This window comes from Anguilla rostrata, chromosome 2 (genome assembly GCF_018555375.3).
Source record: "Anguilla rostrata isolate EN2019 chromosome 2, ASM1855537v3, whole genome shotgun sequence".
NCBI lineage: Eukaryota > Metazoa > Chordata > Actinopteri > Anguilliformes > Anguillidae > Anguilla > Anguilla rostrata.
This window is the reverse complement of record NC_057934.1, coordinates 14,377,083-14,394,946: the sequence shown is the minus strand read 5'-3', so window position 1 is coordinate 14,394,946 and position 17,864 is coordinate 14,377,083. Positions and strand designations below refer to the sequence as shown.

At 43.3% G+C, this 17,864-nt stretch overlaps 2 protein-coding genes across 6 annotated transcripts; both read left to right on the top strand.

Annotated features, from left to right (window-relative positions):
- The first annotated feature begins 482 nt into the window (after positions 1-482).
- On the top strand, positions 483-1,429 carry LOC135249477 (NK1 transcription factor-related protein 2-like). Its single transcript, XM_064325116.1, has one exon. The coding sequence runs from the start codon at positions 599-601 to the stop codon at positions 1,079-1,081; it is 483 nt and encodes a 160-aa protein (XP_064181186.1). The 5' UTR covers positions 483-598; the 3' UTR covers positions 1,082-1,429.
- A 1,663-nt stretch (positions 1,430-3,092) lies between these two features.
- Positions 3,093-12,754, top strand: LOC135247354 (ornithine aminotransferase, mitochondrial-like). 5 transcript variants are annotated; one of them, XM_064320702.1, is made up of 11 exons: positions 3,142-3,227; positions 5,622-5,690; positions 5,828-6,065; positions 6,449-6,673; positions 6,780-6,875; positions 7,889-8,016; positions 8,603-8,725; positions 8,977-9,105; positions 10,009-10,122; positions 10,711-10,855; positions 11,219-12,754. In XM_064320702.1, exons 3-11 carry the CDS (start codon positions 5,858-5,860, stop codon positions 11,377-11,379), a joined length of 1,329 nt encoding a protein of 442 aa, XP_064176772.1. In that variant the 5' UTR covers positions 3,142-3,227; positions 5,622-5,690; positions 5,828-5,857; the 3' UTR covers positions 11,380-12,754. The 5 variants fall into 5 exon arrangements, with proteins under 5 accessions (XP_064176771.1, XP_064176772.1, XP_064176770.1 ...); XM_064320700.1 differs by having other exon boundaries at positions 3,143-3,324; positions 5,626-5,690; XM_064320699.1 differs by having other exon boundaries at positions 3,143-3,324.
- The last annotated feature ends 5,110 nt before the right edge of the window (positions 12,755-17,864 follow it).

Sequence of the window (17,864 nt, the reverse complement as noted above, 5' to 3'; positions counted from 1 at the left end):
TTAATACGTAGACCTACATACATGACTCCCAATTAACTATTTGCTGGCATACTATTTTGGGCGCTACAATGAATGATAAAGAAAAAAAATATGTATGTTGATCATTATTAGTTATTAGATATGTTTTATCACGCGTCGCTATACATTGCGAATGTTGAGCCAATCGATAATAGTGCTGTCCATTCAGCACCATTGCACCCGGCTATCACACTTTTTCTCCGCCTGTCCCGTTATTATCTATAACGCCTAGGCTACATAATTTGTTTTAAATTACTCTAGAAACACAGATCTACAGAAATATCAGTTCGAGGGTAAACTGAATACTCAGGTATATGTCAAACGTTGAAAAGTAGCCTACATCATTATGTGAATATTTCTTTGTTCAATAAATCGGTTAACAGGTAATGCATTGTCGATGAACCTGCAAGCAAAAAAAGAACAGGTGTTTCTCCAAGTAACTTCTGATGCATCTTTTTGTTCAATAGATGAAGAGAGGAGAGGTGACCCTGAGACCGCATCGGCGCGGTCTCAAAAACATCTGGGCTCTTCCCACGAGGAAACAGAGAAAGAACTAGATATAAACAGCGCCACCAATACCATGGAACCTGGCGACCAGGAATCTACGCGACAAAAGATCCGTAGTCGCTCTGACCATGGTTGCTCCAAATCCCGGCGTGCGAGAACTGCCTTCACTTATGAACAGCTGGTGGCGCTGGAGAACAAATTCCGCGTCACACGATACCTGTCCGTTTGTGAGCGCCTCAACCTCGCCTTGTCTCTCAGCCTGACTGAAACCCAGGTCAAGATCTGGTTTCAGAACAGAAGAACTAAATGGAAAAAGCAAAACCCGGGGGCTGACAGTGCATTACAGCCCGGATCGAACTCTTCGGTCACAGTCAGCACAAGCCCTGCGCCATCTGGACCAAGTGCACTAAACTACCAAACTTTCAACACGTACAATTCTGGAAATATGGTCTGCCACACAGCTGGTGCAGTTCCACTGGCATCCACCGGAGGGCATTTGAATCCCTACGTGCATGGCAGCTTCATTCAGCCAATATACTACACTCCACATTTATGAAGGCTGTATTTTCATATAATTAATTCGGGACTTGTAAAAAATGTAAATACATTTCCAAGGCATTGTTTATTTGTTTGTGTACAAACGTTTTATGCATATATATGACGTTACGTTCAAATTAAGGACTTGCTGCCAGCTGTTTGTTATAACACATTCTTCACTTATTGACCTGTGCTGAGCATGAAAGATAAATGTTCCACTCACAACGTTTCTCCCCTCCCTCGTTCCTTAACACACCTTTTCTGTTTATTCTGTATTGGGTCATTGCCTAAATTAAAATTTTGTCACATGTATCTATAATCCATTATGCTCACATTCAATACATCAACACGAACAAGTTTATATTCTTTTTTGTAAATAATACCTATAAACCTTCCTGTTGTTATCTGTTTGTGAGTGTAAGACATATTCTCGATTGGACCAAAGTGTGGATGGCATGAAAATTAAAAACCAATTTAAAGTAAAATGTATTACTGTTTTATGTCAGAACACAATAGCAATGTTAGTATTGCTTAAAAATGGAACCTACAGTTTAATAGAATCAGCCAATATGACCAAACAATAAATCTTGAGGCATATCTTTATTTTATGACTGACAGAATATGAATTTTCTGAAATGAATTTGTTGATAATCCATGAAACTAATAGTTGATCATTCATGCTGTTCTGCAGTTTGGTAGCAAAGGAAACTTACAAGGAAAACAAGGATGTGCTGCAAATATATCTATTCTTTTACTTGTTTTTTTCTGGTCAAAGGGATTGTCTTAAAAAGATATGGAGCAGAATGCATAGATGGATATGGTCAGTGAGTAGATTGGGAATTTGAATAAATGAAGCCCCCTCATAGTTTCCTCCGATTCTTTCCTTGCACTTTGAGCTTCTTTGGGGTTAATATGTGATGTGTTATCTTGGTTAAAATAATCAGAATTGTATGAGGAAATCTAAAAGAAAACCCCCTGGTTGTAGTCAACCATTGGAGTATTCAAGAATTCTGATGGACAAATGTAATTCTTGAGGTGTCTTTCAGAATATAAAACCATAAGGTCTGGAATTACTTCAATAAATTACTAAAATAAACAAGAAAACTATTCAGGGTTATATAAAAACCATAGATATTTAAAATCATATAAAGCCAAGTTCATACACTCATCTGGTTGGTTATACAGTACAAGGGCTTGTAAATCAGTCTTTATCCAATTGGGCATGGATTACTATGTTGGAAATCAGTCCTGAGGCCATTCACTTGATTTGTGCATTTTACACCCCATCAAACAGATTTTTTGGCGTATTTAAAAGTTTTAAAGGTTTTTTTTTCTAGGCAACACTCATGTTATGCTCTGATTGGACATTAGATGTAGTTAGGTAGTTAACATATTAGACAAATAAACATACATTGCTACAGTATATATGTTTTGCCCTTTCCCTCTTGTTTGGGTTCAGTTCTTGGTATGTAGGCCTAGTGCAAAAACATTCATACAAGCCGACAACAATTTATGGACGTGTGAAGGCATTCCTTCACTGTATGATTCCCCATGCAACGGACCCTGACATGAAGGCAAGTATATCACGAAAACAAGGCTTTAATGATGCGTGTGTGTGGGCGCGCGCGCGTAATGTAATGTAGTGTGGGAGTTGCAAGCCAAAAAGAAAAGAGCAAAATAATGCTAATCAGAGATTGTAACAAGAAATGGAACTATCAAACAGATCGTGAAAATCTTCATGCATACCGCATATTACATGAATATAGTGTTAGCATCTTTTGAGAAACATTGCAATAGCCAAAAATCAACAAATACATCTGACATTTCTTTCTGAACAGTGAACGGCACCGTCATTATTGTGTATTTTGCTTTGACAGCCGATTAAACACAGTAAACTATTTTTTAAAACATGGTAAAACAATAAACGTTAATACGCACACACAAAATAATATTACGATATGGGATTTGCATATGGCTGTCTCAAAACGACGCTGTATAATAGCCTACAATTTGCGTCATGCGACCCCGCCACATTGACGTAGGAATCCGGTTACATGAGCTTGGTTGGCTGCTTCTAGCTCGCTCAAGAGTGGCTGTGGCAGTGGGTGTGTGACATCGTGGATCACAGAGGATTGAAATTTTAAGAGGAGTCCACAGTTGCCAAGGTATTTCACGGCATACCACCCCGATATAATGTGCGTTATTAGATAGCCACGCGTTGCGACGGATTCATAAAAAATAAGAAGTCAACGTTACAGAAACGTAAGTAGCTAACGTCAACGATAGCCAGACAATTTGAGAACTAGCCTAGGTAGTTATGTTCGATAAGTGGTGTCTGATCGAATCTAAGCAGTTCCTGTCACTTATCAAGCGATTTATCAAACTCACGTTACAGATTAGCTATAATTTGTGTTTTTTTGTTGTTGTTTTTTTTGGAATGAAAAGAAAGGGAAAGTCCAACGCAGTCGCACACGTACATTTTGGTCAATTGGGGCAACGGACTTGCAACTTTAGTTCGTTGGCTAGCCAGTCGAGTCGGCCTACGACGTAGATTGTGATTTGCGACATCCAGTAATTTACGAAGGGTAGCATACGTTGCACTACATCACACATCACTAGATTTCTAGCCAGCAGTACACACATCACCATTTGGTGTTATATCACCTTTAGGTTAACATGGAAAATGACACCAACTGGACAAGCTAACTAACCTGCGGTTCCCTTGGGCTGGGGTGGTGTCTTAGCCAGCTGACTTACTTATGGCTCTGCAATAATATCGTTTTACCTGAATGTCCTGTGTGTTTCAAGCACGTCATAATTATAGCCTATTGTATTCAATTTTAGCTTGGAATGGAGGAAAATCTGGGGGTAATTACGAGGAATCATTTTTTGGCTCCTTACACGCATTGAGAGTGACACATACGCAACGGGTTTAGCGGGTTCGACAGTTTCTCTACCTAACCACTCTCAGTCGGATTCATGCATGCAATATTAAGGAATTTTAATCCGGTAGTAATTTGTCTATGCAAAGCATTAATGTAGGCAACATTTTTGCGCTGGGGTATGTATCAAATAAGCAAACAGAATTTACGTTTGCTCAATTTTATAAATGATATTAATTATTGTCTTAATTGTGAACAATGCAATGGCACAGTTTGAACATAATACATCTTAACAGCTTGTTTCTCAACAAAACAAACAAAACGTTGCTTCCAAAGTGTGCAAGTGCGCACACTCTTTCTTTATGTCGTATATTATCTGTTCATAACCTAAACTGATACGGGGACATGCTTTACTAAGCTAAGACACTTCAGGCGTACTCAGAGTGTCCATATCCTAGCAGCTAAACTTCTGTAGTCATTCTCCCCCAGCATTACTGAATTCTGACAAGTCACAATTGGATGGTGATGAAGTTTGTGGAGGCGCTGCAGGCCACTGCTTTATTTGGCTGTGACGTGGAGGGGTATGCTGGGGGCAGGGCCCGGAGAGCCAATCAACAGTCCAATTTAAATTTAAAGGCCGCAGCAAATCAAATATTTACATGGGCTCTACCAGGGGTGGAATGACCTTGGTGCTGTTATCAGAGTTGAATTCACTGTGTTCCGTCACTGCTCTTCATAAATGACTGCAAGGATGAGGCTGTGTAGCTTTCCTCATGCTATGACTAGCCACCTCTAACATATTTATAAGATTTTGAATATGATGTACTTTACAGTACTGTATGATATGATAACATCTGCTTGTGAAGCAAAATATAAACCATTTTCTGAATAGGACATGGAACTGGAGTTTGAATTATCCTCAGCAGTAATATATCTAGTGCTTGTAATTCCGTAGTTATGATTATGGCTAGTAATCCTTCAGCATTGACTCAAACCCTTTCTAGTACAGACAGAGACAGTAAGGTTGACGACTACACACGTCAACCAAGACAGTAATTGGAAAAAAAGCTATATATTCAAGTGGATTTGTCACACTTTTATGTTGGAACAGAAATGTATTCTGGGGAAGTTGCTAACATGAATATAAAAGTGTCATCTGTGTTTTAGAGCAGTGTGCAATAGAATGAATTACTCCCTCTATAAATATGTCAGAATTTTTACTTGTTTTTCAGTATGAACAAATCTTTGGATTGAACATGGCAGCTACTTATGACAAGCTGGCCTGTCCATGAAAAGCTAAGAGGCTGTTGAGGCTGCTGTGATCCACCTTCTTGTCTTCTTGTGTCATGTTTCATTTGCACAGTTTTGACAGCCACATTAAACTTGTAGCTGCCGGTGGGTAAAATGCTTTTCATAGAGTATTAAAAGTCATTTGAATCACGGTATTAATGCTGATTGGATTATGTCATACTATACAAGCAGGTGCGTTTGCTGTTAATGTGGCTGCTACAAGCTGTTACACTGAACAGATCGATTTCAAATTAACAGTGATACTGTCTGCTTCTATCTTATTTGCATGCCACCAAGCGTTAACTCCGCTGTGCTGGATTCAGTTTCAGGTGGCACAGCTCTTTTTAAGAGGAGTGCCGGGAGGGGTCCTAATTGTATTTTCTTCAGGCAGGCACCAGGACAGTCACTGCACAGACTACGTCCCTGCTCCTCCTTCAGGCTGTTATTGTGACAAATGTAGGCGAGAGTGTTTTTGACCAGTTGCGCCATTTTGGAGCTTAGAACTTATAGCTTAGTGTTTGGCGTTCACGCCATTTTGTGTCGGTTGCACCGACGCGTGTGCTATTGCTGATTAGCTATCTCTTCTACTGCAGAATTACCACACCTAAAAACAATCAAAAGAGATGTTCTTCAAGGCGAGCTTCGGCCTCGTCCGGGCGGGACCGGCGCTGACCCGAAACGTGCACTCGGGAGTCCGGACTGCCTCCGCAACTGCCTCAAACCTCAGGAGGGTAGAGCGCCCCCTGTCTTCCGAAGAGGTGTTTGCCCGGGAGGAAAAGTATGGCGCCCACAATTACCATCCACTTCCCGTGGCGCTGGAGCGAGCAGAAGGTGTTGTGCTCTCTATCCTGTCAGCGGGTTTCTGCAAAAGGCACCTTGCTTGTATAGGAAAAACAAACCCACAGAAAGGGGTTGGACATACTGAGCTTTTATACATTTGCTCCTTTGAGGATATTGACATTGTGCTTGTTAGCTTGTATGTTCAACTTAAGAGTTTGCTCGCAGTACATTTTAAAATTGTTTATCAAAATTCAAGTTGAAATATCCATGAAGATGGATATAATGATTGGTAACTGCAAGGTTTTGCTACTGGATATCCCTCAAGCCAAACGCCTTGGTGTCCCTTTGAAGATGGGCCTGTCAAGCACTACCCCTTTGTCACACAAACAGCCGTTATGCTATGCTAATAATTGGGTCTCTCCGGTTTGGGGCAGGCCTGCATGTGTGGGACGTGGAAGGCAACAGGTACTACGACTTCCTGAGCGCGTACAGCGCGGTCAACCAGGGCCACTGCCATCCCAAGATCATCGCCGCTCTCAAAGACCAGGCCTCCAAGCTCACCCTCACCTCGCGGGCCTTCTACAACAACGTGCTGGGCGAGTACGAGGAGTTCATCACCAACCTGTTCGGGTACCACAAGGTCCTGCCCATGAACACAGGTCAGCCCCTCCCCCCCCCCCCCCGTGCTGTGGTTCTTTGAACGTGGAACCAGAAACACGTTCCTGGTTTGGTTTGGGTTATGTTCCACTCCCTCTCTTTTTTCAGGCGTGGAAGCTGGTGAGACGGCCTGCAAGCTGGCCCGTAAATGGGCGTACAGCGTGAAGGGAATACCCAAGTACCAAGCCAAGATTGTTTTCGCAAGTAAGTCGAGGACCTTCGCAGTGAAAGGGAAGCAGTGTCTGCATTTGCTGGCTTTGCAAACCAGTGTTTTGCGTCGGTCCGAGTTTTCAGACATTAAGGTGCAGTTATGACAAGCGTGAGGCAGTCGCTAAAGGGCCTCAACCTCTCCCTGCCCTTCGGTCAGTCTGTCTGTTAGACCGGAATGCATTTTGTGGTCATGAAGTACAGCTGATCTGCCTAACCAATGGGAGAAAGCGAACCTGACACCAGACGTGCTGTTGAGCCATATTTGTTACAACATGAAGGATTGCACAAAGGTTAGGCCAGGTTCATAATTCCTAAAACTGGAGTAATGGCTGACAGTAGGTTCATCTGATTTAAAATCATAATAATTTCATGGTACCCTGGATAGACAAGACTGAAGGTAATTATTTAAAAATTTTTAATTTTTAATTTTATTTTTAAACTCTATGGAAAGCTTGAAAACTGGTCAAGCAAAATGACTCCAGAACAATCTTCCCATTATACAGGCTTGTCCAGTTTTCAGTTCAGACCAAAGTATTTTGTGAAACTTAATTTCGCAGTGGCGGACTTGAGTATTGGAAATGGCACAATCAACATTGTGTCATTTATAACTTGAGAACGCTACAGAACAAGTGGCAATTCAGGGTATACTGCAGGGACTAATCACAACGGAAGGCCATGAAGCACAAGCATTTGACCAAGCACTCGTCACCAGTGACTTTCCTGGCACACATTACTTTGGCATTAAACCTGCCAAGTCACATTTTTTTTCTGCCTTTGAGAAATTCACCCCAGGTAATGTATCTATCGACCACCATTGTTGTAAAAAAACAAGCCCAGGAGCATGATTGATGGGAAGCTGTTGGCGAAAAATGAATAGATAAGTAAAAAAATTGGGACGAGAATGACAGCATTTTGGTGAAGCTGATACGGTGCTCATGCGACAGTGACTTATACCACTTGTAGGAGGTGCTGGGCTTATGGGTCCGTCCCCCTTCTCTCGCACACAGACGGAAATTTCTGGGGACGCACCATGGCGGCCATCTCCAGCTCCACTGACCCCAGCAGCTATGATGGCTTCGGCCCCTTCATGCCTGGCTTTGAGCTCATTCCCTACAACGACCTGCCTGCACTGGAGGTAGGCCCACTGCATCTCCACACCCATGAGCAATGAATCAGTCAACTGACCGAGCAATCCATCCTCCTGTCAGTTCAAGCAGTCCTGTCAATATTCATTTTTTTAAAAAGTATTTTTTAAATGCTTTATGGTTTTGGGTAAATTCTTGTGAGGCACAGCAAGCACTTTCAAAACATACAGACACTCAATAAGGATATTCTAACAAAAGCAGTACACACAAAGGATAACCAGACCACAAGATGTGCAACCATCCAAACCCACAGATCCTGCAGTCTTGCAAATTGCACAACCGGCTGAAACTGGTTGATACATTTTCGCTGAACTTTTTAAACTCATATTTCTTTGACTGGCTTGATACAGTGTGCTGTCACACAGTTTGTCTGTCACAGCTGAACAACTGGCAACCCTGAAAGGGTCTGTCAATAAATGCTTGAAAACGGAACGGCCGACTAGACATTCCTGGGCTTCTCCTTTTATCGTAGAACCACCTTGAGTGCCTTTGATAAATGCAAGCAGCACTTGGTATAGTCACAGTGTAGTTGGTTGGTTGTCTTGGTTCTTGACCGTGTGCGGTTGCGTTTGACAGCGGGCGCTGCAGGACCAGAACGTGGCCGCCTTCATGGTGGAGCCCATCCAGGGCGAGGCTGGGGTGGTGGTTCCAGACCCGGGGTACCTCACCAAAGTGAGAGAGCTCTGCACCCAGCACAACGTGAGTATGAGGCCCGGTACAGCGACCCTGCGACACGTCCTTTTTTTCCTTCCATTTTTACACAAAATTAATAAACAAAACTTGACTACCACTTAAACTGTGCTGCAGTGCAATTGGTCGTTAGCTGATCATAGCTAGCGGCCTGCGTCAGCCTCAGGAGAAGGCTAAAGCAGCCTTATTGGGAAGTGTGCCCCAGTGCTTGTACCGTACGTTGTCATCGCTCATGTTCCTGTTCTTTGGCCCCCGCGCAGGTGCTGTTCATCGCCGACGAGGTGCAGACGGGGCTGGCCAGGACGGGGCGGAGGCTGGCTGTGGATCACGAAGCCGTGCGTCCAGACCTGGTGCTCCTGGGCAAGGCGCTGTCTGGGGGAGTCTACCCTGTGAGTGTCCCGGTCACTGGCACCGGCCATGTAGCCGGCGATTCTCTTCAGGGGGGGTCGGCTGAGCAGAGTATCCCCTGTCAACAAATCACCCATATACACAAAATCCAGACTCTTTTATTACTTTTGATTTGATGATTTTGAAAAATCACATTTACTATGGAACTTGAATAACAATAAAGAGAATAATATAATTGCTTTCTATCTCACTGAATCAAGTACCTTCTTATGCCTTCATGGCGATATCACACTTTGTATTCTGGAGACTAACATCCATGTTCTCCTCTTCTGCGTGTTGTTGTGGTCAGGAGTGCCTGCTGAGTGGTTGTAATGGAATGTCTGCTAAATTTAGCTGTCTGGTTTCATAAAAGGAAAGTCGTATAAGGGAAAAGTATGCATTAGAGGAAAATCAGATAGGGGAAATTGGTTCATTCTCATACAGAATGCTGCTAGACAAGTGTCTTATCTGTAATCAGGTACTCGTACGCGTTGTACACATTCCCAGTCACATCTGTTTTCTTCTGTGGCCCCCTAGTGGTGGAAAGAGCTCCCCACAACAGCCTGGACAGCGGAGTCACTCCGCCATCTGCAGCAGCCTGAAAACAGGCCTGTTCAAACTTGGTTCAACAAACCCTGAACATTTCTTACAGGTTGCATGACACTATTTATGTGACACTTAACACCATGCCCTCACATTAATTTGCTATTAAAAGCACTGTAGGGCCAATTTATTAAGGACAATGCTAGTTAATTTTAGAACAGCGATGCAAAAAAAGATGTGAACATACTAGTCTTTCAGCTCCAGAGCTGATGTTGGATAAACTGACGGTGGTGCGACCAGGGTTTGGAATCATGGGATTGTAGGAGTGTTCTGGTCACGTGACCCTGGTTTTTCCCGCTCAGGTGTCCGCGGTGCTGTGCGACGACGAGGTGATGCTGACCATCAAGCCCGGGGAGCACGGCTCCACGTACGGAGGGAACCCTCTGGGCTGCCGGGTCGCTATCGCCGCCCTGGAGGTGCGTGCGACGCATGCGCTCGTGTACCCAAACCCAGTACCGCCCATCAACCTCTAATTACCAGTGGTCTTCCTGTTTCACTTGCCTGTCCACCTGTCCAGCGACCCTATTGGTCACCTATCTGTTAAACCTGTTTGTCCACCTATCTGCTGACCCTGCCCATCCACCCCACCCATCTCCCTATCCACTGACTGTTTGTCCTCCTCTTAAGGTCTGCCCTCCCAATCCACCGCAGCGCTCTAATCCGCTAATCCATCTGACATTTATGCAGACATCCACTCACCAGACCTGGGTCAAATACGTATTTGTTTTGGATTCAAATACTTTTCTACGCTTTACTGATCTTGTCAGGAGTATTGGAACCAATGAAATACTCTCATAAAGTGCAAACCCCGCCTTCTGGTCATATTGACAGGCTCAATTACACCAGCAAGATCAACAGAGCACAGAAAAGTATTTGAGTCCAAAACAAATATGTATTTGACCCAGGTCTGCCAATCACAAATAAATCCACCCATCTACGTGGTATCCAGGGTAAACAGTGGACAGGGCAACACAGTATCCATCCGCGTGTGCTTGTGTCTACAGGTCCTGGAGGAGGAGAAACTGGCAGAGAACGCTGAGAAGATGGGCCAGCTGCTACGGGCGGAGCTAAGGAAGCTGCCCAGCGACGTCGTCACCATGGTGAGGGGCAAGGGCCTCCTCAACGCCATCGTCATCAAGGAAACTAAAGGTAGGGCCCACGCCTCGCTGTTGTGTGTTGTACAGTACTGTAGTGCAGAAATTCAGAGATGTCACAAGCTTCACAAACTGTGGGGGCTTTGCTGTTGGTCATTAATAGGAAATGGAAATTTATAGCACCTGTGAAGAGCCATTCTGTAGTTCAGACAGGGCCTTTATTCCTTTAAGGTGCAAGATCAATATGTGATTAGAATGTTCTTAGAATTCTGATGTGGTGATTGTTGCATCAGCATTAGAATGCTCTTTGCTGAAAATTCTTATGCTGATGTAACAGTGACTACTGATAACTGAAAGGAATGGAGTTCTAGAACACTAGCTTAGTATTTTGAAAAACATTCCAAAAATCTGCTTTCAGAATATGACGCCTGGAAGGTGTGCTTGCGCCTGAGAGACAGCGGTCTACTGGCCAAGCCCACGCACGGTGACATCATCAGGCTGGCCCCTCCCCTCATAATCAAGGAGGACGAGATCAGAGAATGTGTGAGAATCATTCAAAAGGCAATCTTGTCCTTCTAAAGCCGCTGACCCCAGAGCAGTACCATGTAGTTCCTCCATGGACGACACCCTCCTTTGGTGATTTCCGATTTAACCTTTTGCTGTGGACTAAATTTACATAGAAAATAAAAAAAATAGAAAATAATTGCACAGTTAAATGTTTCTGTTTCAATACGCCTTTAATAAATATACAGAATTAATGTATACAGAAAGGACTCTTTTCCACATGTCAGGGGTGCACAATGCCAGTTTTGGAGGGCGGGTGAGTGTGCTGGTTTCCAACCAATTATCTTGCAGTCAGTGGCTGCAGCTGGTGCGTATGCAAATGTCAGATCACGATATGATTACGTTAATTATATAATAAAGAGCAGAATTTGGCACAAATTCCTGAAATTGACCAGCCCTTGATGTGCACCCCTTTCATATGCCTTGAGCCGTCTGAAGAGAATGTGTAACAGACTCTAAACTTCAAAGATGTAAAGTATGTGCATAATTATGGGCTCTGTGGTATCAAATCTTTGTTTGAGTCCTGAGTATGGGATTTAAGAAAATGTTACATGTTAAAATGTTGTTAACTTGTTAAATTAGCTTAGAAAATTGTACAATTGTTACTTTTCAATTAATATATCATAAAAATCCTTTTGAGGACCAAAGCACTGTTTGGTCAAACCAGAATTGTTTCCTTTTATTTTGAAAGCGTACAGAGGAAAAAGCATGTTTTGTCAAATTATTGAAATGCTTCTGTTCAGCCCTCATTAATTTAAGTCATATTTTCAACCTCGGTTGCCTTTTGCAGGTTTTGTGTTCACAACACAGCTTCTGTGTTACTGGGCACACCTGTTTGCCTGTGGTGTTACATGTGAGTACTCTTGAGTTTCTTAGCTTTGGACTGCTGAGAGAACCAACTGAAAACAAGGGTGAAATGGAGGTGGGAGAAGAGGCCAGTCCTCCCACCAAGACAGCTGAAGTTCAGACCTTCCAGCGTTAGTTTCACTGACACCCGGCAATTTCACAATTCGATCAGTTAGGCGTTATGGCAGTATTATGCTCAGGGTGATCAGTAATGTTCTGATGGAGATTTCCCATCAGCACATGCTGTAGGCTGACTGGAATCCATAGACTGAACTTGGCTGTTGCACTTTAAAAAAATGTTTTTACCATTTTTTACAACTGCCCAGATTTACACTTGTATAATTTGGAATATACTGTTTGTGTGTCGTGTTTCCTCTGGTGATGTTATTTCTTTGGAGTTTATTTGTAAAGAGTGCTTTGGTTTCAGTTCTGGAGAAGTGGTTTAAACATCAGTATTCTGTTGCACGTTGCATATGTCTTAATCATCAATAATTTGTTGTAAGTTGTTCCAGAATATTCTTATAATAAATTTATGGAGGATCCAGTTGTTTCCAATCATTTGAGACTGGCAGGGGGTAACTGGCTGGGTTAATCATATTTTGATATAACTGCACACAAGGACATTGGAGTGGGAATGTTCCAAAAACGTACTCTTTTTGCCGAAACTAAATATATCAATGTAGTTTTTTTTGTTTTTTTCAACACAATGACTTGTATATATACATAAAAAATACTAAATTGTTTAATTTGGCTTTCTGGAACTGCAGCATGTGTGCATGTACATCTTGTTGCTGAAGATATTTGATTGTATGTAATTTGCTGTGTTACAGCATGTTACAGCATTTACTAAAGCCTAAAACATTACACTCTACACTTCATAGCGCACATCTGCCACTAGGTGGTGGCACATTCTTGTTTTCAAAGTGTTTTCCAGTCATTGAAATGGAAGCTGCTTACAAAGCCTAGGCAGCATTCCTGTGGCTAATGTGCATTTATGTCTCTTATAATCTCATTGTTTTCGATTGTGTATGCGTGATTTCTGTATGTGTTTTATGTTAGATACACTAATGTTTCTCCAGTCAAATGCCAGGTATAGGAAAGTATCCCCCAGGATTTAATAATGTGCCACAGACATGTGTATTTTGCAAAAGCTTAAAATAAGGTGCATTCTCTTAATGCCCTTATTACAACATTGACCACAGAGTTTCTTTATGTTTGTTTTGTTCCAGTTATGACTGACCTGTGATTATAAAAGTAAATTAAGGTTTTACACTTGTACACACATTCCTACTGCCTGTATGGTTAGATAACAGCCGAACAGTTAGTCCACTGCGAGAGCTAGCAGGCCTGCGGAAATCCCCGGAAAGGACTTCAAGTAATGACTTCTTTGGAAATGGAGATCAAGGTCGACCTCAGTGATGCAGTACAAAAACATTTTTGGAGTTGAGCATTGCAAACATAAGCCAGACTGGAAGAAGGACGACGAAAATACTGGTGGAAATGGACATTTTATGATCTGTAGCACCCAGGCAAAAACAAAGAGTTTGTAGCTCCTGCTTGTTTGAAGAGGGGTTAAGGGTTGGAGCTAAATGGAGTAAAACGCTATTATTCAACTTTTTTCTTACAATATCCTCATATATGAAGATAATGTAATGTATGCCAGGAGTATGAAAATATTATGTATTGTAGCTTTACGTCTGGAGAAAACATATTCAAAGGAACGGCTACAGTTCATCTCATGTATGTCAGGAGGATGAGAATATTACACAGTGTAGCTATGCAAGTCAATATTGGTCTGAGTTCATTCAAGACCGTATTCATTGGAAAAGCTAGCCATCCATGAAGAAGAACCCTGAGCTGCTCTGATTTACCAGCCTATCACAGTCAGACCAGTCCCCCCTGTGATTCACCATCCCTGACACACGACGTGAGTCGGTGCAAAGCTTCCCTGACACCGGTAACCTCCGTGCCAGTCGGGGCACCCAAGTGTCACCTTACAGCACGGAGCCTGTTTTACACCTGAGAGGAGAAGGCAATGATCAATCTCTCTCTCTCTCTGTCTCCCGCCCCGTGTAGTCTCAGAGCTGCGTGAGTGAGCTAATTAGAGACCGCCAGAGAGATGGTAAGAAAGAGTGACGGCGAGAGGCAGAGATGTGCACTGTCGCGGCTCTGCTTGGAGTAAAACTAGGGCTTTGTCTAAAAACTAGAGTCTACTCGTGTTTCTTTTTTAAGTTGGATTACTTCGAGCTCCCAGCAAGCCCCAGAGAATGTGCTCTCATTGGTCACGTCGTAGTGACATGTGATCAACACAACATGGCCACCCAGAGAAACACACACACACACGCACGCACACACACGCACTCGGAGGGTGTCTCATGAAGAATAATCTGCCAATAATAGGGCTGCCAGACGGAGTGCTCCTTGAATTCCTCGGGTAGAGGTTCTCCGCTCCTGAAAGGCCCTTTTGTCATACGATTACCACAGCCTTCAAACGCTCATTTCGAAATCGGGGTAAACCTCTCAAACAAAGTAAGCAGTCGGGGAATTCTTTGGCCGAATCCCATGTGGCCTTGGAGGCGGTGGGGGGTGGGGGGTGGGGCGGAGCGCTGGCTCAGGCCGGGCCGATTGGCTCCTGACGCACGGACGCTCCAAACAGAGAGAAGGGACAAAAACTCCAGATGAGCTTGACAGCTGTGCCCACCTGTCGCCGTAAATCTGTTCACGGTCGCCACAGAGTGCCCCTTCTCCTCCCCTCCCTGTGCCTATCGGCTGAACATTTCTGAATGACCCTGATCTCAACCCTTTTTTCTCCCATTGTGATTTTAGTTGAGCTCCCATGTCGCCGCTATGCTAGCAAAACCTACGTAGTAGGCGCTTCTGCTGAATCACGTGCACTACTGAGGTACACTCCCTTACACACAGGGACTGTTTCCCGCTCTGTTAAACCTTCGTATACCATAGTATAGTACATTAATTAGAACTGTCCTTTAGAGTAGAGGTGAATCTCTCACTGAAACCACCTAGCTAGTGGGTACTGAGGAAGATCGACTGTTTCCTACTAAGCCCTGAATAATAATATTTAGAAACATAAGCATATGTGATGTTAATAAAGAAGATATTCTTTATTTTGACACGGTAGTTACAGTGTTGTCACTAGTGTGAGTATGAGGATTTATTTTGTTAAGTTATGTTTTTTTTCTTGTTTGTACAATGTACATATTTGTACAGCTGTTGAATAAAGAGCTTTTAACCCACCCCTTCCCCAATAAGGTAAAACAAAAATTCTACATGAAGTGAGAGGAAGCATGCTGGAAGATGACACACTAGGGAGAAAGTTGCCTGGCAACTGCAGGAAAACACTGGCAAGCCACATTGATGGAATGCAACTTTTTTAAACCTAAGTGAGAATCACCTGTTAATTATGGCACAAAAATGGTATTTATAAATATATTTTTCATTGCATCATGTTCTTCTTGCCCATCTATACTTGTTGTGTAGGCTTTGCTGCAGCATCCTTCACAAATATGGAGGTGCAAGCTATACGTTTCCCAAAATGCTCCACACAGGAAGCCTTTCTATGTATATTTATATTTACATTCCAGCTGTTATTTCAGTTTGGAGACAAACTTACTCAATAGAAGTTCACATACTACATTGCAAGGGCTATAGCCATGCTTATTATAAATTATTTAACATTAATTTCAGCTTCTTGTGGTTTGTAGAATCCAGAAAAAGTGACTTATTGCACTAATATATCCGAAATGCACAACCAGTGCAACTCTGGCTTCTTTTTATTCTGCTTGTTTAAGTGCTGTTAGCCCACCTGCTATGAACACAATGTGAAATCAATAGCTTATTATAATTGTAACAGCTTGTTATCGACAGACCTGTTTTGTAATACAGATGTCGCCGCCTCTGAAGAAGAGGATAAATAGAGCAGGACACAATATCACCTCTGTCCTCTGCTTCTTTTTTCTTACTTTGAAAGAAGTGAAGCTAGATCACAAAATTAATGAATTCCTTTTGAGAGAGAGAGAGAGAGAGAGAGAGAGTTTGGTGTGTGTGAGAGAGAGAGCAAGGTGTCCCCAGACCAGGCTGTTTACTTCATAGAGGATCTTTGTTTGATTAACATGCCTGTCCTGGCCTGGCTGCAGCCTTCCTTGCTTTACTGCAGAGGAAAGCTTTATTTTATCGATAATATCTCCCCATTGCTCATTTTCATTGATCTCTTGGAATAGTCCGAAGCGCCCAGATAAGAGGTGTATCATAAGAGATATGGGCCCGGAGAAGTGCGGTGGGTGGAAGGCAGACTGGCAGACAAACAGAGGAATGCGGAGCGCTTGGGTCAGCCCGTCTGCGCGCAGAAATGATTTTCGGAGAAAGAGTGGCCTAGCGTTTGCCCGCGAAACATCCCAGGAATTCTGCCCACATCCAGAACGGGGTGCTTTCGGGGTGACGTCCCGCTTTGATCGGACCAGCCACGTCCCGAGCTAGGGAGACCCCTCCGTATGCAAGACGGGTCAGCAAATGAGCCGTGATTGCATTTTGCACGGCGCTGAAAATTCCACGTTGCCAGGGCAACGGGAGAAAACCAGGGCCTGTGACTGGCTGGGGGGGGAAGGGGGGGCATTCGGCCTTCTCCGCTCACACTCCCTGCCCGCCTCCAATTCCCTGGTCACCAGCAGTGTTGCAGCCTACCTAAAGCCCTCATGCGTAACTCCCCCGTGCCCAGGGTGGTTCCTATTGGAGGATGAATTCGGGCGGAAGTTCTATTGTTGGACCTCAGTCAGCTGGAGAGATGGGCTGGGCGTCCATTCTGGCTGTCCTGTTTGGAGCAGCCATTTCAACATGGCCAGATCATGCTCTGCAGAACCAGAATCTGTTCCATCTCCATATGCTGTTTTTCCATTTGTCCCTGATTGGCCCTGGAGCATCGTTTTTAATGAATCCCCTACTAGAGATAGCCTGTTCAATAAGTAAAATGCCTGCAGTTCAACAGTTAACACTAGGACAGTAACAGGTTTTGAATTGATTTAATATGCATTTTAACATGTATTTAATTTGTTTTGTTGGAACATACCTGGAATTCCATTCACGGACACGTATCACTTCATGCAAATGTTGAAAAAGGCCTGGCCTTAACCTCCAGACCTATTGATTGGCAGATTATACTGAGCCGCTAGTCGCTACTGTTTGTCGAGAAGCGTCTGACCTAGACGCCTCATGTTACCGTGGCACCCAGATTGGGGCCCATCCGTTCCATTAGGCCCCCCCGACACACTGGTGCGAAGAGCGGACCGCACAGCTGGAGCTGAGATTAATGAGGATGTGAATAGGAAGAGGCAGAGAACTGTCCACACAGACCGCCTCAGACTCTTCGTCACCTACCCACCACTATGGTTCACAACGAGGGGAATGCCTGAGAAATATTAATGGAAAAATAATGTGGCCTGGTAGATAAAATACAGTTTGGAGAATTGTGTTTTGAGTTCATTGTTCGCTGAAATGGTCAGGTTGTCAAAAAATAAAACCTGAGAAAAAAGTGAAATCTTTGAAATCTTATGAATAATCCAGTCTATTCAAGTGGTCAGGGTGTGAATTGTAACTAATCCATTTTTTTGTTTTATGTAAGTCAGAACAGCAGCAATAGCCAT